Here is a 21,526-nt window from a genome sequence, read left to right as displayed (position 1 = left end):
CCACCATCCCATGCGGGAGTTGAACCGGCAACCTTGTTGTTAGGAGCACATGCTCTAACCACTGAGCCATTCTTCCACCCAACGAGCTGTTGGCAGCTCGGCAGCAGCTCAGCTCAGGTGCAGCTCACTGGCCCATGTGGGAATCGAACCAGCGACCCTATTGCTCAAAGCTCTCGCTCTTAACCAACTGAGCCACTCGGCCAGCCCATGAATTGTTTTAAAGGTAAAAAAATAACATATAGCAAGAAAATACAGAAGCTGGGTGGACAAAATTTAGGAGGCAATAATTCATGTGGTTCAGGCAAGATGATCGTGGAGAAAGGGGTGTAGAAAGTGAGATATCTATCACTGGATTCTAGATATATTTTGAAGGTATAATAAAGAGGATTTGATGATAGATTGAACATGTTACATGAAAAAGAGACGTCAAGGAAAAGTCTAAGTATTTTGCCTGAGCATCTGGAGGAATGTAAGTACCCTTTACCAAGAACTTCTCATTGTAGCAGGAACAGGTTTGGGAGAAAATATTAAGAGTTTGGTTTTGAACTATTTGATATCATAAAGATATTGGGTAGGCAGGTATCTGTACAAATATGGAGTTCTGGTAAGATATTTGGATTAGATATGTAAATTTTGGAGTCATCAACATATAGATGTCATTTAAAGCTATGGGATTTCATGAGGTTGAGGGAGTCTTCGAACACCGAAGAGAAAGGAAGAGAAGGGGAGGAAAGGGATGTTTGAGGACTGAGCCCTGAGGCACTTCAACATTTAGAGGTCATGTAGATGAGAAGGAACCAGCAAAGGAGATGAAGGAGTAGCCATGGAGGATGGAGAAACATTAGGAGAATGTGGAATCCCAGAAGCCAAGTAAAAAAGTGCTTTGGTTTTGAGGAATGCCCAATTGTGTCAAATAGTGAGAGATGAAGTAAAATGATGATTTTTAATTTAACAAAGACTTTAACCATATGGAGGTTACTAGTGATCTTCACAAAATAATTCTGGTGGTGTAATGGGGACAAATTTTGAATGAAGCACTTATGAAGGCATGGGAGATGAGTTGGAGATAGGGAAAATGGGAAACTCTTTTGAGAAGTTTTGTTGTAAAAAGTAGTCAAGAGGAGTGATGTCAGCATTATGGCTGAATGAGGAGACTCATTGCCGTGGACTGAGAGACCCATCTGGAGGTGTAAAGGAGAAGCTGGTGCAAGGCACACTCTCTGGCTGCGTCCTTAGCAAGGCTAGCATAGCACCTCAGCATATGGAGATTTCGGTTTCCAGCAAGGGCGTGGCTGGGGGTGAGAGGGTTTGATATATTGGGTACTAAACATCTTGAGTCTGATACATTGGTTGCAACACTGGTTGCTAACATCCTGCAGCTGAGGCAGGGAAAGCTTCCTGCCCAAGGCTATAGCTCCTCTTTCCTGCCCCGGCATAAGCAAGGCTATATAAATAAACCACGCTGCTAGATTGGGTCACTGTTCTCCCATCAGGAGACAGCTTTCCACCTTGTCCCCGCTTTCAAGTATTTCTTTGTCTGTCTTTCTTATTCCTCTGTCGCCCCTACTCCGGCCTGTTTGACTAGCAGCACTGGACACGGCAACTCATTTGTTTCTCCCCTTAAATTTACAAGTCACACAACTATAACTCAATAAGGGATACCCTGCTCAACACACAGACACACCTGAAAGATTCCAGACCTGTGAAGGTGTGTTGCTTTACAGCTACGTCCATGACCGCCCCACCCCGCACTAACCCCTGACCTAATGAGGTCCTGAGGAGGTGTCTCGGAATGCTCAGACCCGATGGAATGATATCGGTCATCTCCCTTATTTGGATGGACGCGGTCCAGTAACGCTGTCCTGGGGGTTGTGCAGGCTGTATGAAGGCATCGTACATGTTGGAATACAATGGGAGCTGGTTAATGGAAAACAGCCCTAAGGCACGTGACACACGGATCTTTGAGTAATTCAGTTTCACTTCCTTGAAATTTTCTCAAATAAAAGCCATGCGATGGCCCGATTAGGGGCTCAGTCCTTAGAGGCTGATGCCCCCTGGCCCCGCTTTAGCCTTTTCTCTGTCTCTTGTGCTCTTTAACTCTGCGCCGCCCCTCTCGTTTCTCACTGTCCTTGCCATGCAGGACGTGACGAAGGTGGGTGTACTGGAATGAGTAGGGGAGGTGAGATGGGAGGAAGGACAGGAACAGTGTACACAGATGCAGTTTGGTGCCTAACACAGCTCCAGCAAGTGTGGTAGCAGTGGAGAAGTTGGGCTGCAGATCTCACATTACAGCCTGGAGCAGGGGTCGGCAAACTGTGGCTTGCGAATCTCATGCGGCTCTTTGGGTACACTGTCTCAAAAGTTTGCCGACCCCTGGAAGAGCCAATCCTGTCCCTCACAACATTTAAAGATTCTTTGAGAGCCATAAATATATTTTTACATAATCACCATTACGTGGATAATATCCTTTAAAATTTTTATAAATGAAACTATGATAGTTTATTTTCATTTTTAATTTTACTTCAGAGCCACACGCTCGCGAGCCGCAGTTTGCTGACACCTGGCGGCTCTTCCGTCTCAAAAGTTTGCCAACTCCTGGCCTGGAGCATAAGAGTGCGTACAGCAGCAGTGTCCCTGGAGAAAAAGGCATCTCCTGCCCCCCTCACCCATCATGGCAGAGTACTGTTGAGGTGGCTGAGGAGTTTAAACAGAGCAGCAGTTCCCAGAACCATTGCTGACAAAAGGGCAGAGCTGCAAAAATCACCAACTTGACTCCAGTGTCCCACCAATCACGTCAGAGCACAGTAGAGAAAGCTGAGGTGCCTTAAACAGTATAGTGGTGCCGACAACCATTGCTAGGAGAGGGTTGCAGAGCTGTAAAATCATAAACTTGCTTCCCCTGCCCTGCCCATCATGGCAGAGCTCACTACAGACAGTTGAGACACCTCAAAAAACACAGCAGAGACAGTGGCCATTAGTACAAAGGAGGTAGTGCTGGAAGCTCACAAAACAGGATCTCTATCACATCTACATTTCCTTCACCACAGTGGGCTCCCCATAACTTAGGCGAGCCCATCAAAGAGGGGTCGCTCACAATCCTAGTGGGTACATGGCGTTTTCCTTATCCAAAGCAATGTCACTCTGTGATCCCAGAGGCATAAATAGAGGTGACAGAAAACAAAAACCTGTGCTATAACACCATCTATTGGAAAACAAAAGAAAGTACCATATCTATCAGTCTTTTGAACTGTTGAGAGCAAAACAGTATCTAAACAAGAGTTCACTACCCCAAATGTGCAGGCAGAGAAACAATCTGTTAAGTACTTCCATGGGAACATAGAAAGAAAATAAAAAGGCTTTGGAAACCAAACCCAAAGACATGGAAGACTGTGATTTAAGTGAGAGAATTCAAGATTGCAGTTATGAAGAAACTCAACGAGATACAAGAAAACTCAGAAAGGGAGTTCAATAAGCTCAGGAATAAAATTAATGAACACAAGAAGTACTTTACCAAAGACACTGACACTATCAAGAAAGAGCCAAACAGAAATTCTGGATATGAAGAAATCAATAAATGAGATGAGGAAAGCATTAGAGGGCACTGGAAAAAGAGCAGACAAGATGGAAAAGAGAATTAGCAAGATCAAACCTAGAAACCTAGAAATGACCCAGGAGAAAGAAGAGAGAGAACTAGGAATGAAAAAAAAATTTTAAAGAACTCTATGAGAACTATCTGACTACATTAGAAAGAGCAATATAAGGATAATGGATATACCAGAAGAGAGGGAGAAGGGAACAGAGAGCCTACTCAAAGAAATAACTAATGAGAAATTCTCAAGCCTATGGAAAGAACTGGACTTTAGAATAGAAAAAGCCAACAGAACACCTAATTATATCAGTGCAAAAAGAACCTCTCCAAGACATATTCTATTCAAGTTGTCAAAAATTAGTGACAAAAAATTGACAAGGTAGTCAGGGGGGAAAGACTAACCTACAAAGGAAAGCCCAATAGATTATCATCAGATTTTTCAGTATAAACATTGCAAGCCAGGAGAGAGAAGGAAATATTCAAAATATTAACACATTGTGGACTGGTGACGCAGAGTTGCATCTATACATTAAGGGGGAATGTTTCCAGAGGTATCATACCCTCAAGCACTACTACAGTCTTTGGTGAGTATTTCCTGAAAATTTCAGTTCACAAAAATAGTTAGCAAATTTGTTATAAACTTTTTTAAAAACACAGTATAAAAGTTGATTTAAAAGGTTTAAGCCCTGGGAACATGCATTTAAACAATTTAAATGTTCCGTCCTCATTAAAAGAGAGAAAACATCAGCCACAGATAATATAGACAACAAAGTTATCTTTAGATATGAGAGAAACAAAGGCTTTTCTAGATAAGTAGAAGCTGACAGAATGTACCACAAGACCTGCATTGCAAGAATGTTGAAAGGAGCTCTTCTACCAGAAACAGAAAGACAAAAGTATACAAGACTTTGCATAATATGATTAACAGACAAACAGAAGCAGGAAACTGCAACTCAACTTCAGAATAGGATATTAAACACTTAAGTACAACATAAATGTTAAAGGGGAAAAGGGAGCATTAAAAATAACTATAACTACTGCAATTTGGTAACGAATGCACAACATATAAACATAATTTGTCGCAACAAAATTATAGAAGGAGAAAAGAACTGAATGTGTACAGGTGCCTGAAGATAAGATGCAATCATAGGAGAAATGACTACTGTATGTATAAAACATTCTACACAAACCTAATGGTAAACATACACAAAAAAATCCAGAGCTGAAACATGAAACAAAAAAAGAGGAAACAAACAAAAATAATAGAAAAACCATCAAATTAAAATAGCAGACATTATCATAAGGGAAAAGAATGGAGCTATAGACCAACGAGAAATAAAACAGTAAAATGGCCCTGGTAATTCTCCTATAGCAAGTCACTCTAAATGTAAATGAACAAAAATCACCAATCAAAAAACAGAGTAGTGGGATGGGTTAAAAAACAAGACCCAACATATATGTTGCCTGCAAGAGAAACATCTCAGCTCCAAAGACAAACATAGCCTCAAAGTGAAGTGGTGAATGATATGCCAAGAAAATGGAATCCAGAGAAAAGCAAGTGTAGCAGTATTTAGATAAAATAGATTCCAAGATGAGAAAAGTAAGAAAAGACAAAGATGGACATTTTATAATGATAAAGGGGGCAATTCACCAAGAAGACATAATATTTATCAATATGTATGGACCCAAACTGAAAACACCAAAATGTACAAAGCAATTACTAACAGACTAAGGAAGAAATAAAAAAAATACAATTATAGTAGAGGAACTGAATATGCACTTCCAGCAATGGATATATAATCCTGACAGAAATTCAATAAGGAAATATTGGCCTTAAATGACACATTAGATCAGGTGGATTTAATTGATATTTATAAAACTTCCCATCCCCAAACAACAGGATATGTATTCTTCTCAAGGCATGTAGTACATTCTCAAGGGTAAACCATATGTTGGGGCACAAAACTAGTCTCAATAAATTTAGGTAGATGGAAAATCACACCAAGCATATTTTCCGGCCACTATGCTATGGGACTGGAAATTAACTAAGAGAAGAAAGCTGAAAAAACCACAAGTAAGTGAGGTTAAACAACATGCTACTAAACAACTATTGGGTCAAAAAAGAAATAAGAGATCAGAAGACACAGAGAAAAATGAAAATACAACATACCAAAATTTGTGTTATATAGTAACAGTGGTACTAGGAGGGAATTTTATAGCATTACAGGCCTACCTTAAGAAACAAGAAAAATCTCACATAAACAATCTAACATTACACCTTAAAGAATAAAAAGACAAATGAAGCCCAAAGTCAGCAGAAGAAATAACAAAAATCAGAGAAGAAATAAATGAAGTAGAGAACAAAATGACAGTAAAAACTTAATGAAAGAAAGAGCTAATTCTTTGAAAAGATAAAATTGACATACCTCTGGCTAGACTTACTAATGAAAAAAAAAAGACTAAAAAAAAAATCAGAAATGATAGAGAAGTTACAAGAAATACCACAGAAACACAAAGGACTATGCGAGAATGTTATGAAAGGCTATATACCACCAACTCAACAACCTCAAAGTAATGGAAAAATTCTTAGAAATATACAAACTTCTGAGGCTGAATCATGAGGAATGGGAAAACCTAAACAGACTGATTGCTAGTAATACCAGAAGCAGTAATAAAAAAACTCCCCCAAAACAAAGTCCAGGACCAGATGGCTCCCTGGTGAATTCTATCCAACATTCAAAGAACATTTAATACAAATCTTTCAGAGCCTCTTCGGAAAGAACTGGAGGAGAGGGAATACTCCCTAACTCATTTTACAAGGCCAACATTACCCTGGCACCAAAACCAGAGAAGGACAACACACACAAAAAAAGGAGTTACAGGCCAATATCTTTGATAAACATAGATGCAAAAATCCTAAACAAAATATTAGCAAATCGAATACAACAAACATTAAAATGATCATACAGCATGATCAAATGGAGTTCATTCCAGAATAAAAGCATGGTTCACTATCCACAATCAATCACTGTGATACACTACATTAACAAAATAAAAGATAAAAATCAAATGAGCATATTAAGAGATGCAGAAAAAGCATTTGTTAAGATACAACATCCATTTATGACTAAAACATTCAATACAATAAGTAGAGATGGAAAGTATCTCCACATAATAAAGGTTATATATAACAAACTCTTAGCTAACATACTCAATGGTGAAAAACTAAAAGCATTACCTCTCAGATCAGGAACAAGACAAGGATGCCCACGCTCATCACTGTTATTCAGCATAGTACTAGAAGTCCTAGCCAGAGAAATCAAGCAAGAGAAAGAAATAAAAAGCATCCAAAGTGGGAATGATGAAGTAAAACTGTCACTATTTGCATGACAAGTCTACGTATAGAAAACCCTAAAGACTCCAGCAAAAAGCTGTTAGAAATAATAAACAAATACAGTAAAAGTTGCAGGATACAAAATCAATGTACAAAAATCCCTTGCATTCCTATATACAGAGGGTGCCAAACAAATGTATACACATTTTAAGAAAGGAAAAAACTGTATTAAAATTGTAATATTCAATATATTAATATACCAATAATAAAAGATGAATACAAGTCACATTTGACTTCTGCAATTACAAGAGGTGCTTAAAGTGGTTACATCAGCGTCCAGACACTTCTGATCATGGCAAACTACTGCTTGAGCAACGTTGACCAAAATGTCCACTTGTTCGCTGCACATGTCGTTTCAAGTTCTTCCCAAAGTACTGCAGTTATAGCTGGCTTTCTATGGTATACCACATCATTTAAGGTCCCCCATAGGTAGAAGTCAAGGGATGTTAAGTCAGGAGAATGTTCTCAAGTTTCAAATACCACTTCAAAATGGTCTTGTGCTCCTTGAACAACAACCGTGCTTCCACCATTTTTTCTGACTGTCCTGCCAGTTGCATGGTGATGCTAGCATTCATTTGATTAACATCATCTTTTGAGTGAATGTCATACTACACATTGCTACCGTAATTCAACTTTATAAAGTAATATATACAATAGATAACATCTCTTAAAATGTGTATAGGCACCCTTGGTATTAACAACAAGATATCAGAAAGAGAAATGAGGAAACAATCCCATAAATTGAAACAAAAATAATAAAACGCCTACAAATAAACTTAACAAAAGACGTGAAGGGCTGGTACACTCAAAACTACAAGACATTGTTGAAAGAAATTGAAGAAGATACAAAAAAGTGGGAAGATATTCTTTGTTCATGGATTGGAAGACTCAACATTGTTAACATGGTGATATTACCTAAAGCAATATGTCAATTTAATGCAATCCCAATGACATTTTTAGAACAAAAAATAGAACAAAAAATCCTCTAATTTATATGGAACCACAAAAGGCCCCAATAGCCAAAACAATCCTGAGATAAAAGAACAAAGTGGGAGGTATCACACACACTGATTTCAAACTATTGTATACTACAAATCTACAGTAATCAAAACAGTATGGTACTGGCAGAAAAACAAACTACAGACCAATGGAACAGAACTGTGAGCTGGGAAAACTGGAAAACCACATGCAAAAGAATGCAATTAGGCTGTTAAATAACACCATACACAAAAAACTAACTCAAAATGAGTGAAAGACTCAAAACAATAAAATACATAGAAGAAAAACATAAGGACTAAACTTACGGAATTTGGTCTCAGAGGAGATTTTGTGAAATTGACCCCGAAGTCAAGGCAAATAAAAAATAAATAAATAAATGAATGGGACTATATCTAACTACAAAGCTATACAACAAAAGAAGCCATCAAAACAAAAAGAAAACCAAATGAATGGGAAAAGATATTTGCAATGATATCTCCCATAAGAGGTAAATATCCAAAATACATAAGAACTCATATAACTCAACGACAAAAAACAATCCAATTAAAAAATGGGCACAGGACCTGAACAGACACTTTTCCCAAGAAGACATACAGATGTCCAACATTACCAACAGATACATAAGAAGATGCTCAATAACACTATTTATAAGGAAAAAGCAAATCAAAACCACAAGATGTCACCTCATACCTGTTAAAATGGTTATTATCAATAAGACAAGAAATAAGTGTTGGAGAGGATGTGGGAAAACAGGAGCCACTGCACACTGCTGGTGGGAATGTAAATTAGTGCAGGCATTATTAAAAACAGAATGAATGTTCCTCAGAAAATTAAGAATAGAGCTACCATATGACCCAGCAATCCCTCTTCTGGGAGTGTACTCAAAAAATTTGAAAACACTTATTTGTATCTTTGTTTTCATGGCAGCACCATTTACAACAGCCAAGACATAGAAAAAAAGCCTAAGTGTTTTTTGATGGATCAATGGATAAAGATGTGGTACATACAGTATATATAACAGAATACTACTCGGCCATAAAAAAGATGAAACATTGCCACTTGTGACTGTACGGGTGGACCTTCAGAGTATTATGCTAAGTGAAATAAGTCAGATGGAAAAGGACATGAGCCATATGATTTCAGTCATGTGTGCTATAAAACAAAATCAACAAATTAAAAAAACAATGAAAACACAAGCTCATACATATATATAACAGAATGGTGGTTACCACGGGGAAGGTGGGTAGAGGGGAGGACAAACAGTCACCGGGATGTAAAATAAAGCATAGGGAATATAGTCAACAATTTTGTAATAACTATATATGATGTCAGGGGGGTAATAGAGCTATCGGGGGATCACTTCATAAGTTCCATAAATGTCTACCCACTATGCTGTACACATGAAATATAATATTGAATGTCAACTGTAATTGAGAAATAAATAAATTTACATTTAAAAAACTATAAGTCAATTCTTTGCAAATACAAATATATGATATAAAAATCTTACAAGTAGATAAAAAAATCAGATTCGACACTAATCCAAAACAATGGAAAGGAAAAGGAAGAAAACAACATAAATCCAAACATTCCACAGAAGTTAAAAGTGTTTATGAGAGGGCCGGCCAAGTGGTGTGATGGTTAAGAACTGGCTTGGGACACCAGAGGGTCCCGGTTCGGATCCCACATATGAGGGCCAGTGACACTGCCCTCTACAGCTAAGATGCTGAACAACAGCTCAACCTGGAGCTGGGCTGCTGTGAGTCACCGGAGATGGCGTAGGCTGCAGCCCCTGTGGCAGTAGGTTGCCACGGGCTACCGTATGTAGCCAGCAGCCAGCGTGAGCAGCCAGCAGCCACAGTGAGCGGCTGTCCAGAAGCCGGCAAATGATCTGCCTCGCCCGGGAAGAGCGCAATGATGGTGCCAACTTGGGCCAGTGAAGCAACGTCCTCCACAACTAGACTGAAGAACAAAACGACAGCAACTTGTCTGTTCCCCTTCCCCCAATTCCCCAGCACTGTTCCCATCCCCCAATTCTCCAATAAGAATCTTTTAAAAAAAAAGTGTTTATGAGAAAAATCTATATGTAATTCAACAGTAAATTGAAGGAATTAGGTGGAATGGATGAAGATAATAAACAATAATCCATTAAGACAGAAGATCTGAGTATACATCAATAACCACATAAGAACTTTAAATTTGTTCCTAAAAGGCAATAGATATTGATGACTGATAGTATCACTGGCAAGATCATCCAAACCATTAAAAATAAAATTCCAATCATATGTAACTGTTGTTGAGCATATGAAAATATGGAAATATACCTAAGTCATTTTACAAAGATAAATTAACTCAGATAACAAAACTGCACAAAAAGAGCTGAGTAAAACAAAGCTAAATTCATGGACATAGGTAAAATTTTTAAATAAAACATTTGCAACATAGAATCTAGCTGTGTATTTGAGTTCTAACATATCATGATCCCACAAATGCAGGAATAGTTCAACATCAGAAAATCTATTTTAGGATTCTTTATTAAAAACTAAAAACTCTCTAAGACCAGAATGTCCTTACTCCTAATTAATGGTATTTACCAGAAACCTATAGAAACATATCTAATAGTTAAACATTAGAAGCACTCCCAATAAAGTTCAAAAGAAGAACAAGAATTATTTGTTTTCATTTTATGAAATACTCAAATATTCAGGTCCTACTTAATGTAGTTTTTAAAATGGTACAAATGTTAAAAGAAGAGGTAATACATTATATGTAAAGAGCAAAATGATCTGATAATCTAATATTATCCACTGAAAAACTATTAGATATTTCTGTAAGATTATCAATTTACAGAAATCCATACATTGCTATATTTGTGTAAATATATATCAGAATTAACGATTTAGTAAACATCATAGAACAAAATATTCCTATTTATATTGTCAACAAAATTTATAAAATACTGAGGAAATTACTTAACAAAAAATGTGGAACACTTTTTAAGAAAAAAAATGAATCTTTAAAAAAAGACATAGAGGGCCGGCCGAGTGGCGCGATGGTTAAGAACTCGCTTGGGATGCCAGAGGGCCCCGGTTCGGATCCCACATATGAGGGCCAGTGACACTGCCCTCTACAGCTAAGATGCTGAACAACAGCTCAACCTGGAGCTGGGCTGCCGGGAGTCGCTGACGACGGCGTAGGCTGCAGCCCCTGTGGCAGTGGGTTGCCATGGGCTACCGTATGTAGCCAGCAGCCAGCGTGAGCGGCCAGCAGCCGCAGTGAGCGGTCGTCCAGAGGCCGGCGACTGATCTGCCTCGCCTGGGAAGAGCGCAATGATGGTGCCAACTTGGGCCAGTGAAGCAACATCCTCCACAACTAGATTGAAGAACAAAAACGACAGCAACTTGTCTGTTCCCCTTCCCCCAACTCCCCAGCACTGTTCCTATCCTCCCAATTCCCCAATAAAAATCTTTAAAAAAAAAAAAAAAGACATAGAAATGTACATATAGCATGCATGTTGAAAGATTGGATTCAATATTGTTTAAGTATGTGAATGGTGCACCACATTTCCTGAAAACACCAGGAAATGCTGGATAAAATATGACAAACATCCTTTTAAAAGTATGCCATGCTCAAAAGAAAGTAAAGAAAATCCAGAGGAGGCACAATGAAGTGAAAACCAGATGCTAGAGAGGTAAACATACTCTGAAGTCACAGCACTCAGGATATTTGCTGAGCTTAACTGCCTAAAAGTTTGTATCTTAATGGTCTGAAAAAAATCCAAGAGACAAATCCTTGGGCCTGCAATGAACCTCTTTACAAAATCAGAACAACCCAAGGCCTATACATCAAAGAAAGGAAAAACAAAAATCCATCTGACAGCAAAAGAAAATTACAAGGAACAAGACTCTCAAATGGAGACAAAAATGTTATGGATAAGTCATCATTACAGAAGAGCCCCTATGAATACAAGAAATTGCAGAATTAGATCTGTTCCCCAAAAACTGAAATTGTTGAATGAATGCATATAAATGCTTGAAATATAAGAAAATATAAAGTCAAAACCATGAGAAAAGGACTATATAGATATCATAAAAAGATCTAGGAGAGGAGGAAAATATCAAACTTCTAGAAATAAAACAATATAATCAATAACATTAAAATCTTAGAGAAAAAAATTTTTTTAAAGCAGCCAGAGAGAAATTACAGATTACTTACAAAAGGAACAACAATGAGACAGATGTCAGACTTCTCAAGAGCAACAATAGAAGCCAGAAGACAATGGAATAATATCTTCAGAGTGCTGAGAAAAAAATAATTGTCCGTTTATACCCAGTTAAATCATCAGGCAAGAATGAAAGTGAAACAAGGTTATTTTGCAACAACAACAATAAAAATGGAGAGAATTTACTAACAATAGGCATCGCCTAATATATTTTTATGATAAATAAAATAATCCCAGTAGGAAGGTATAATGGAAGAGGAATAGTGTGCAAATAAAAGGATAACCATGTGAATAAATCTACAAGCAAACATCATCATTATAAATAAAAAATAATGCCCATTTGGGGGGTTACAAAGAAAACATAATTAAAATACCACAGAATAATAACATATTAAATGGGAAAGACTGATCAAAGTTAAAGCGTCCTAAGATCCTTTACCTTGTCCTGTGAGAAGGAACACATTAGCCTGTGTTAAGTACGTATTTGTGAAGTGACACAAACAATAATGATAACGATTAGAGGACCAAAACAGGCAGAACTACTCCCAAAATATTTAAACTCATCAATAATCACAGGGATATGTTATTCAATTTTTTAAATCTATAAGTTGACAAAGATATTTTAAGTGATAATATCTAATGCTGGTAAAAGTGTAGAGAGTACAGTCATACATTGCTGGTACACCCCGATAAGAATTTTGTGGCAGTGAGATACATAATTGACATAGCGATGTCAATCTCTCATCTTTCTTATAGAACCTCAACTCGCTGCCACAACAGCCACCAATTTATTTCAAGGTAGACACAATCTTGTATCTGTGTGTCTCAACTGATTGGTCTTGAAATCCTAGGGATGAAAGTGGGGCATATAGTTTATTTCAAGATAAACTCTGTAAAGCAGTATGCAAACTAAATATTATATGTGGATTGAATAACTATATTTTAATATTAATTAAAACATTTAATATCCTATAAAATACTTAATTTCCATTAAATAAGTACATTTTTTCAAACATCATTACAATTAATGAACACTTTGCATTTGCATGAAGAGGGATGGAGTGCATGGCATAAAAAATTAAAGATAACTATTAAAAGTATATAAATAATGTATGTCTTCCAAAGTAAACAAGGGGGAAATGGAACTAAAAACAAAAAACTGTATTCATCCTGATTAAGGAGATTTAAAAAGCAAAAAAGATTAAAGAGTAATCAAAAAGCATAAAATAGGGGAGACATAAATAATAATGAAATGAACCTTCAAATTTTAAAAATAAATTCTGAGATATACTGTAGTGGTTACCAAATATGTCTGAACATATGAAAAACCTAAGGAGCATCAAAAAATAATACCTGTTTCCCATGCCCAGAGAGATTGTATTTTAATTGGTCTGGGGTGTGGTCTGTGATCTGAAATTTTTAAAAGGACCCCAGCTATTTTTATAGAGCATACAAGTTTGGAAATTATTTTCTTATTTTTTTCCAAAATGGTTATGCCAATTGATACTGCCATCAGTAAAGTATAAAACACTTAAAAAAGATATAATTCACCTACAAACAGTTCATTCATTTAAAGTGTACATCCAATGGTTTCTAGTATAGTCACAGAATTGTGCAACAATCACCACAATCTAATTTTATAGCGTTTTTATCCCCTCAGAAAGAAACCCCTGCCTGTTAGCAGTTATTTTCAATGTCCCTACTCTTATTCTCCGATTCACCCCCACTGCCCTGTCCCTGCCCCAGTGCTGAGCAACCACTCATCTACCCTCTATCTCTATAGATTTGTCTGTTGTGGACACTTCATATAAATGGAAACATACAGTATATATAGTCTTTGTATCTGGCTTCTTTCACTTAGCAGGTCACTGTTTTTCTGTCTTGTTCTCCTGTTTTTGTTTTTGTGTTTATGTCTCTTTTATATACTTTTGTTTCTCCTGTCTGATCATTGCTTATCAAGTTTCTGTGGGAGTGTATTTGTTTTTTGGTGTTGTTGGGTTGCCTTGTTTTATTTTTGTTTTATGAAGTGGACATGGAACTAGCACTGGTCCAGGAGCTGAGTCGACACTGAATTTGTAGAAACCACTGACCACAGTCTTTACGCACCTGTAACAGCACATCACTCACCTACAACTACCTTGCCAGGGGCAATCGGGGTGCTGGGGTGACTGGCTCCACCCCCACGAACTGTGGAAAATGTTTTTTACAACAGAAGGTGGTCTTCAGAGCCCTGGGGTCATCTTCGTGGTATTCAGTGACCACAAACCTGCACCACAGCTGCTCGGAAGCAGCTTTTGTAAATCTGAGGGCGTGAGGTGGAGGCTGGCTGCAGTGCCCTTTGGATGCTATACAAGGGGGTCACAGGCCAGGTATTGGTATAAGACCTGAATCTGCATTAATGTCTTAAAAACTACCAATCACGTCACATAACTCACTTGAATTCCATCCTGCCAAGCTAGTGCCACATCGGAGAGGCACCCTCAACACCGGGTCAAATAGTCAGACACATGCCCCTAAAAACCCTCTTTCAATAGGTGGGCCTTACCGGCATCTGACAGGTGGCAATAGGTCTAGGAGACCCTGGGCCTTTTCCTAAACTGCGTCAGGACCAATATAGGGGGCAGCCAGCATCAGTTCACACAGAGACCATCCCCACATGACCCCAGGTCCAGCACGGGCAGCAACCAACTGTGCACAGCCTTGAGACACCTACCAGGTAGCTACAGACTGGTAGGTCTGAAATGGCTCTGAGTGGGAGTCCTGCCCAAGAGACACCAGCACAATACACCCAGGGCCCAGTGTTAGACAAAACCAGAGTACTACCTAGTTGAAACTACAAGTGGCACTCTCAAAGGACATTCTCCACAGGCACAAGAGCCCACAGTGGCCAAGCCTCCTCTGAGGGTGTCAACCTCCACACAGCATCTTATACACTGTGAACAGAGCTAATCCTCCCAGCTAATCAGTTTGAGGGTCAATCCGACCCTCTGACAAGCCAAAAGCAATTAAAGAGCAACTTCAGCAGCCACACCTCTGGAACATATGGGACAGAAGACTACAGCGACTGTGCAATTCGAATATAAAGGACACATACTACAAGAGCACCCAGCAACGACTGACAGGCATTGGTGATCTATTTAATACATCAAAACAATCACAGAGTGACAGCCAGAATAAAGAAACAAAGAAACATGTCCCAAGTAAAAGATCAGAAGAAACCTCTAGAAATGGAACTAAATAAAACAGATATCCAAATTTCAGAGACAGAGTTTAGAACACTGATGATAAGAATGTTTAGGGAACTTAGTGAGGACATAAAAAAGGATAGAGAAATCATAAAAACCAACCAGTTAGAACTAACAAATACAATAACTGAAATGAAGAACACACTCGAAGGAATCACCAGATTAGATGAAGCAGAGGATCGGATCTGCGATTTAGAAGACAAAATAGCAGAAATCACCCAACTGGAACAACAACAACAAAAAAGGGGAAGGGATTAGACAGCATAAATAGGTAACTACAATATTGCCACAGGGATATGAAAGACAGTTTGGGGAATATAATTAATAATGTGGTAAATATTTTGTAGGGTGTCAGATGGTCACATGTCTTGTTATGGAGACCACTTCATGGATGGGGTAGACGTTTGATCACTGCACTGTACACCTGAAGCTGATGTTGTATAATATTGAATGTCAACTATAATTTAACATATATATTGTCACGGGATGTGGAGTATAGTGTAGGAGTTGAATCAATGGAATTATAATAGATACGTATGATATGGGGGGGGGAGAGTGGGGTGTCAGATTGGGGGAGGAGGGCTGTCACTTTGAGGGCTAAAAAGTATAAGTATTGCACTGTGTTGTACACCTAAAACTAAATTTAAAAAAAAAGAAAAAGATCAAAAGAGAGAGGGCCCAAATAAAGTCATAAATAAAAGAGAAGCAACTACAGAAATACATAAACTTTAAGAAAATACTATGAGCAACTATACGCCAGTAAATTAGACAATCTGGAAGAAATGGATAAATCCCTAGAAGTGTACAATTTTCCAAGGCTGAATCAGGAAGAAACAGAAAATCTGAACAGACTAATTACTACCAAAAAAATTAAATCAATAATCAATAAGCTTCCAACAAACAAAAGTCCTAGACTAGATGGCTTCACAGGTGAATTTTACCAAACATTCAAAAAAGAATTAACACCCATTCTCCTCAAACTATTCCAAAAAATCTAGAAGGAGGAAAGGCTCCCAAGTTCATTTTACAAGGCCACCATTACCCTGATCCCAAAACCAGACAAAGACATTATAAAAAAAGAAAAGTATAGGCCAATATCCCTAATGACCATAGATGCAAAAATCCTCAACAAAGTATTAGAAACCAAATTCAGCAATATATTAAAAAGAACACACACCACGATCAAGTGGGATTCATTCCTGGTATGCAAGGTTGGTTCAATATCTGCATATCAGTTAACATGATATACCACATAAAAAAATGAAAAATAAAAATCATATGGTCAAATCAATGGAGGCAAAAAAAGCATTTGACAAAATCCAGCACCCATTTATGATAAAAACTCTCAGCAAAGTGAAAATACAGGGAACATATCTGAACATAATAAAGGCTATATATGACAAACCCACAGCTAACATCATATTCAATGGGTAAAAGCTAAAAGCATTCCCCTTAAAATCAGGAACAAGACAAGGGTGCCCACTTTCACCACTTTTATTCAACATAGTACTGGAAGTTCTAGCTACAGAAATCAGACAAGAAAAAGAAATAAAAGGCACACAAATTGGAGAGGAGGAAGTAAAATTGTCATTATTTACAGATGACATAATATTATATGTATAGAATCCCAAAGATTCCACCCAAAAACTATTAAAACTAATAAATGAATTTAGTAAAGTAGGAGGATAGAAAATTAATATTCAGAAATTGGTTGCATTTTCATACACCAATAATAAACTATCAGAAAGAGAAATTAAGAAAACAGTCCAATTTACAATTGCATAAAAAAAATACTTAGGAATAAATTTAACCAAGGAAGTAAAGACCTCTACTGAAAATTATAAGACACTGAAGAGTGAAATTAAAAAAGATATAAATAAATGGAAACATATACCATGCTCATGGATAGGAAGAATTAATATAATTAAAATGTCCATACTACCCAAAGCAATACATAGATTCAATGCAATCCCTATCAAAATATTAATACAAATGACATTTTTCACAGAAGTAGAACAAATAATCCTAAAATTTATATGAAACCATAAAAGACCTTGAGTAGCCACGGCAGTCCTGATACATAAGAACAAAGCAGGAGTTATCACACTGCCTGATATCAAATTATACTACAAGGCTACTGTAACCCAAACAGCATGGTATTGGCATAAAAACAGATACACAGATCAATGGAAAAGAATAGAGAGCCCAAAAATAAATCCACGCCCACATGGTCATTTAATCTATGACAAAGAAAGCAAGAATATACAATGGGGAAAATACAATATATTTAATAAATGGTGCTAGGGAATCTGGACAGATACATGCAAACAAATAAAACTGGAGCTCCTTCTTACGCCATATACAAGAATAAACTCTAAATGGGTTAAAGACTAAACTGTAAGACCCGAAACCATAAAACTCCTAGAAGAAAACATAGGAAATAAACTCTCAGACATTACCCTTAGAATTATTTTTACTGCTATATCCCCTCAGGCAAGGGAAAGAAAATAAAAAAATAAACAAATGGGACTACATCAAACTAAAAAGTTCTTTTACAGCAAAGGAAACCATCAACAAAACAAAGACATCCTACTGAATGGGAGAAGATATTTGCCAATGATACATCTGATAAGGGGTTAATATCCAAAATTTATCAAAAACTCATACAACTCAACACTGAAAAAAACAATCAACACAATTAAAAAATGGGCAGAGGACATGAGAGACATTTCTCCAAAGAGAACATACAGATGATCAAGAGACATATGAAAAGATGTTCAACGTCACAAATCATCAGAGAAATACAAATAAAAACCACAATGAGATACCACTTCACTTCTGTCAGAATGGCTATCATCCATAAATCAACAAACTACAAGTGTTGGCAACGATGTGGAGAAAAGGGGACCCTTGTGCACTGTTGGTGGGATTGCAGATTGGTGCAGCCACTATGGAAAACAGTATAGAGGTTCCTCAAAAAATTAAAAATAGAACTACCTTATGACCCAGCAATTCCACTGCTGGGTATTTATCTAAAGAAATAAAAAAACCACTAATTCGAAAAAATATATGCACCCCTGTGTTTACTGAGGTGCTATTCACAATAGCCAAGAAATGGAAACAACCGAAATGCCCATCAATAGACAACTGCATCAAGAAATTGTGGTACATTTATACAATGGAGTATTACTTTGCCATAAAAAAGAATGAAATCTTACCATATGCAACAACATGATGAACCTAGAAAATATTATGCTAAGTGAAATAAGTCAGACTGAGATAAAGACAAATACTATATGATTTCACTTATATGTGGAATCTAAAGAATGGAATAAACAAGCAAACAAAACAGAAACAGATTAAGAAATACAGAGAAAAAACTGATGATGGTTGCTAGACAGCAGGGGGGTTGGTGATGTGGATGAGGGAGAAGGCAAAGGAATTAGAAAGTACAAATTAGTATCATAAAGCAGTCACAGAGGTGTGAAATACAGGATAGTGATTATAATCAATAATGTTGTAAAGATTATGTAGGGTGTCAGGTGGGTACTGGACTTATTTGGGGAATCACTTCATAGATTGTGTAGATGCCTGACCACTGTGCTGTACACCTGAAGCTGATGTAGGATAATATTGAATGTCAACTATTGTATAATTAAATATACAATATATAAAATAATAAAAATATATTAAAAAGTAAAAAAAAGATAAATGTGCCCTATGAAATTATCTATGTCTACTTCCAATAATTTAAAACCATTCCTTTGAGAATTAGAAGAAATTCAGTTAATTACTTAAACACAACCTTGAAATAACATCAAATAAGGTAGTCATTCCAAAAGTAGATCCAGAAATACTAGGGGTAGATATCCTTACCTAGTGACACCAAGTTACTATAGTTCTCCAACATCACATCTCTGTACAAATCCCTTTGAGCAAAGTCCAGGCATTCCCACTCTTCTTGAGAGAAGTCAATGGCAATATCTCTAAACATCACCATTCTCTGAAACAACAAACATAATACTAGTAGTGGAAATAAAGAAAAGAAACTGTTTTTTCAGTGGAAGGGGAGATGATGGAGAGCTCTCCACAAAGTAGGCGACACAGCAAATAAGCTATGCAGCCTCTTGACATAGATGAACACTACAGAAATTAGTGCTTCTGAAGTGCCGACATATTCCTTTTTATTCCTGTTGCTGTAGAAATTTCCTGCATATAGAACATCTCATTACAAACATAACTCTGGGAATTAGTAAATTAAATCAAATTAATCTAAAAATGCAAAGTCCCTATTAAAAAAACCAGCATACAGAAGCACCCTATGCAATATCTATCTTGTACGTCATACATTCTCAATAAATGCAAGTTCCTCTTTCTTATTTTCTATTATATTTAAGAAATTAAGAAAAATAATTGGTTAAATATTTCAGTAAAATCTTAAATCTATCATATAAAATAAGATCCACATAACATTAAATAATTTATTGAAACTTCAAGGTTTGTCATTATATCAGAATAAAATGTCATAAACATTTTCCTGCCACCAATAATTTAGTAAGTACATTTTAGGTTATATAAAAATCTCATAAGCAGTTTTGTTTTGGGAAGTTTATAATTCTCAACAGCTTTTGCATGTGAATCTTTTTTGTTACTATTAATCACTTATTAACATATCTTTTTTTTATTCTAATCAACAGAAAGATGGAAAAGATAACCCAAACTTACACATTCAAGATTAGCACATAATATTGAATCTCAAAATGATCCATATTACTGGTATCAATTATGGATTCCCAGGGAACATCCCTGATCTCTCTGTATTCAATCCCCAATCCTGTTCCTAATCTTAAAATCTCACAAAGCATGGGCTCTTGCCATGTATGAAGACTGGGCACAGTCAAGCCCAACTCCTATCTTGCCTAACCAGGAAACTTAAATCTAAAGAGAAGTTCAAAGTTTTCTCATGTGTGGTGCCATTTAACATCCTTTCCTATCTTCTAAAATCAGGAAATCTGTTGTTGTTGTATCAGTGCCCCTAGTCAAAGATGCTCAATGGATTTTTGAATAAGTATGTGACTATAGGTTAGATTAGGAAGACATACTTAGGGAAGACATTATCACTTGTAAGAATGGCATAAACTGGGGAGCACATTCCTGAGTGGAGTCAGTTAGGAGGAAGTTTCAGGAATACGAAATGCAAACCTGCACATACTCTGTAAAAAAGCAACTACTTAAAGAGGGTATGAGGAAACACCAATTTACCTGAGCCATGGTTTTTAGAGTTAAAAGAAATGATCAATCCTCTTCTGGATTCCTATCTGAGAGAAGCACAGAATCTGGAAAAGGTAGTGCTGGGGAGGAGAAAACAGAACCATGAGACCATGCTCTTTACAAAAGCTCAAATGAGTTAAGGTACAATTACCCTTGTTGCTCTCTTCTTCCTGTCTCTTGCTCCAATTCTCAAAATACACACTAAGCAGGAGGGATACAGTTAGTGGTTCTTACCTCTGTCAAACTCAGTGCTCTCTATACACAGAAAGAAAATATTTACAAAAACTTCTCTACTATTTCTGAAATGCAAGTTATATATAATGACACATTTATATACATTATACCTAAAATAGACATAATGACCATTGTATTTCAATATATTAAATGAACAAACACAACTACAATAGAAGGCATGAATAATTAAATGTTTATGCTTCCAACTACTTAAAATGAATAAATTTAAATTTATAAGATGACAATATTCGACTGTTTTGTTGACATAATTTATTTATATTTGACATTTGAAATAAAGTCTATTATATGCATACGTATGTATATGCATATACAAGTATGTGTGTAGAATAAATGAAATTTATTATCTACAAATGGAGGCTTCTACAATTATGGACATTAAGAAGTCAAATGTCACAAGCGGTGTTGCCATTAGTGACATGACTATTTAAAATTGTTATTAAAAATCTCAGTAAATTTCTGAATAAAACAAAGTATAATGTTTCTCAAAAAAGTATAGTAGCATTCCTAAAAGATTTAGCGAATAGTAAGACCATGCAACAAGAGTAAAACAA

At 36.7% G+C, this 21,526-nt stretch overlaps 1 protein-coding gene across 9 annotated transcripts in view; it reads right to left on the bottom strand.

Moving 5' to 3' along the window:
* LOC109376575 (zinc finger protein 420) overlaps positions 1–21,526 on the bottom strand; it is a 124,083-nt gene that overhangs the window by 22,613 nt on the left and 79,944 nt on the right. For 5 of the 9 annotated variants that reach the window (XM_019632582.1, XM_019632584.1, XM_019632586.1 and 2 more), the window contains 2 exons: positions 20,712–20,800; positions 19,326–19,452 (listed from right to left, as the gene is read on the bottom strand). The exons of 3 other annotated variants lie outside the window; for them this stretch is intronic. In XM_019632582.1, coding sequence (XP_019488127.1) covers positions 19,326–19,452; positions 20,712–20,720 — 136 coding nt within the window. In that variant the 5' untranslated portion in view covers positions 20,721–20,800. Of the gene's footprint in view, positions 1–12,197; positions 12,283–19,325; positions 19,453–20,711; positions 20,801–21,526 lie in introns of all 9 variants that reach the window. One more of the 9 variants, XM_019632587.1, reaches the window with a different exon arrangement.

The sequence above is a fragment of the Hipposideros armiger genome, unplaced genomic scaffold, assembly GCF_001890085.2.
Source record: "Hipposideros armiger isolate ML-2016 unplaced genomic scaffold, ASM189008v1 scaffold_1154, whole genome shotgun sequence".
NCBI classification, from domain to species: domain Eukaryota; kingdom Metazoa; phylum Chordata; class Mammalia; order Chiroptera; family Hipposideridae; genus Hipposideros; species Hipposideros armiger.
Note: the sequence above shows the minus strand (reverse complement) of the source record. Positions and strands in the feature narration are given on the sequence as shown.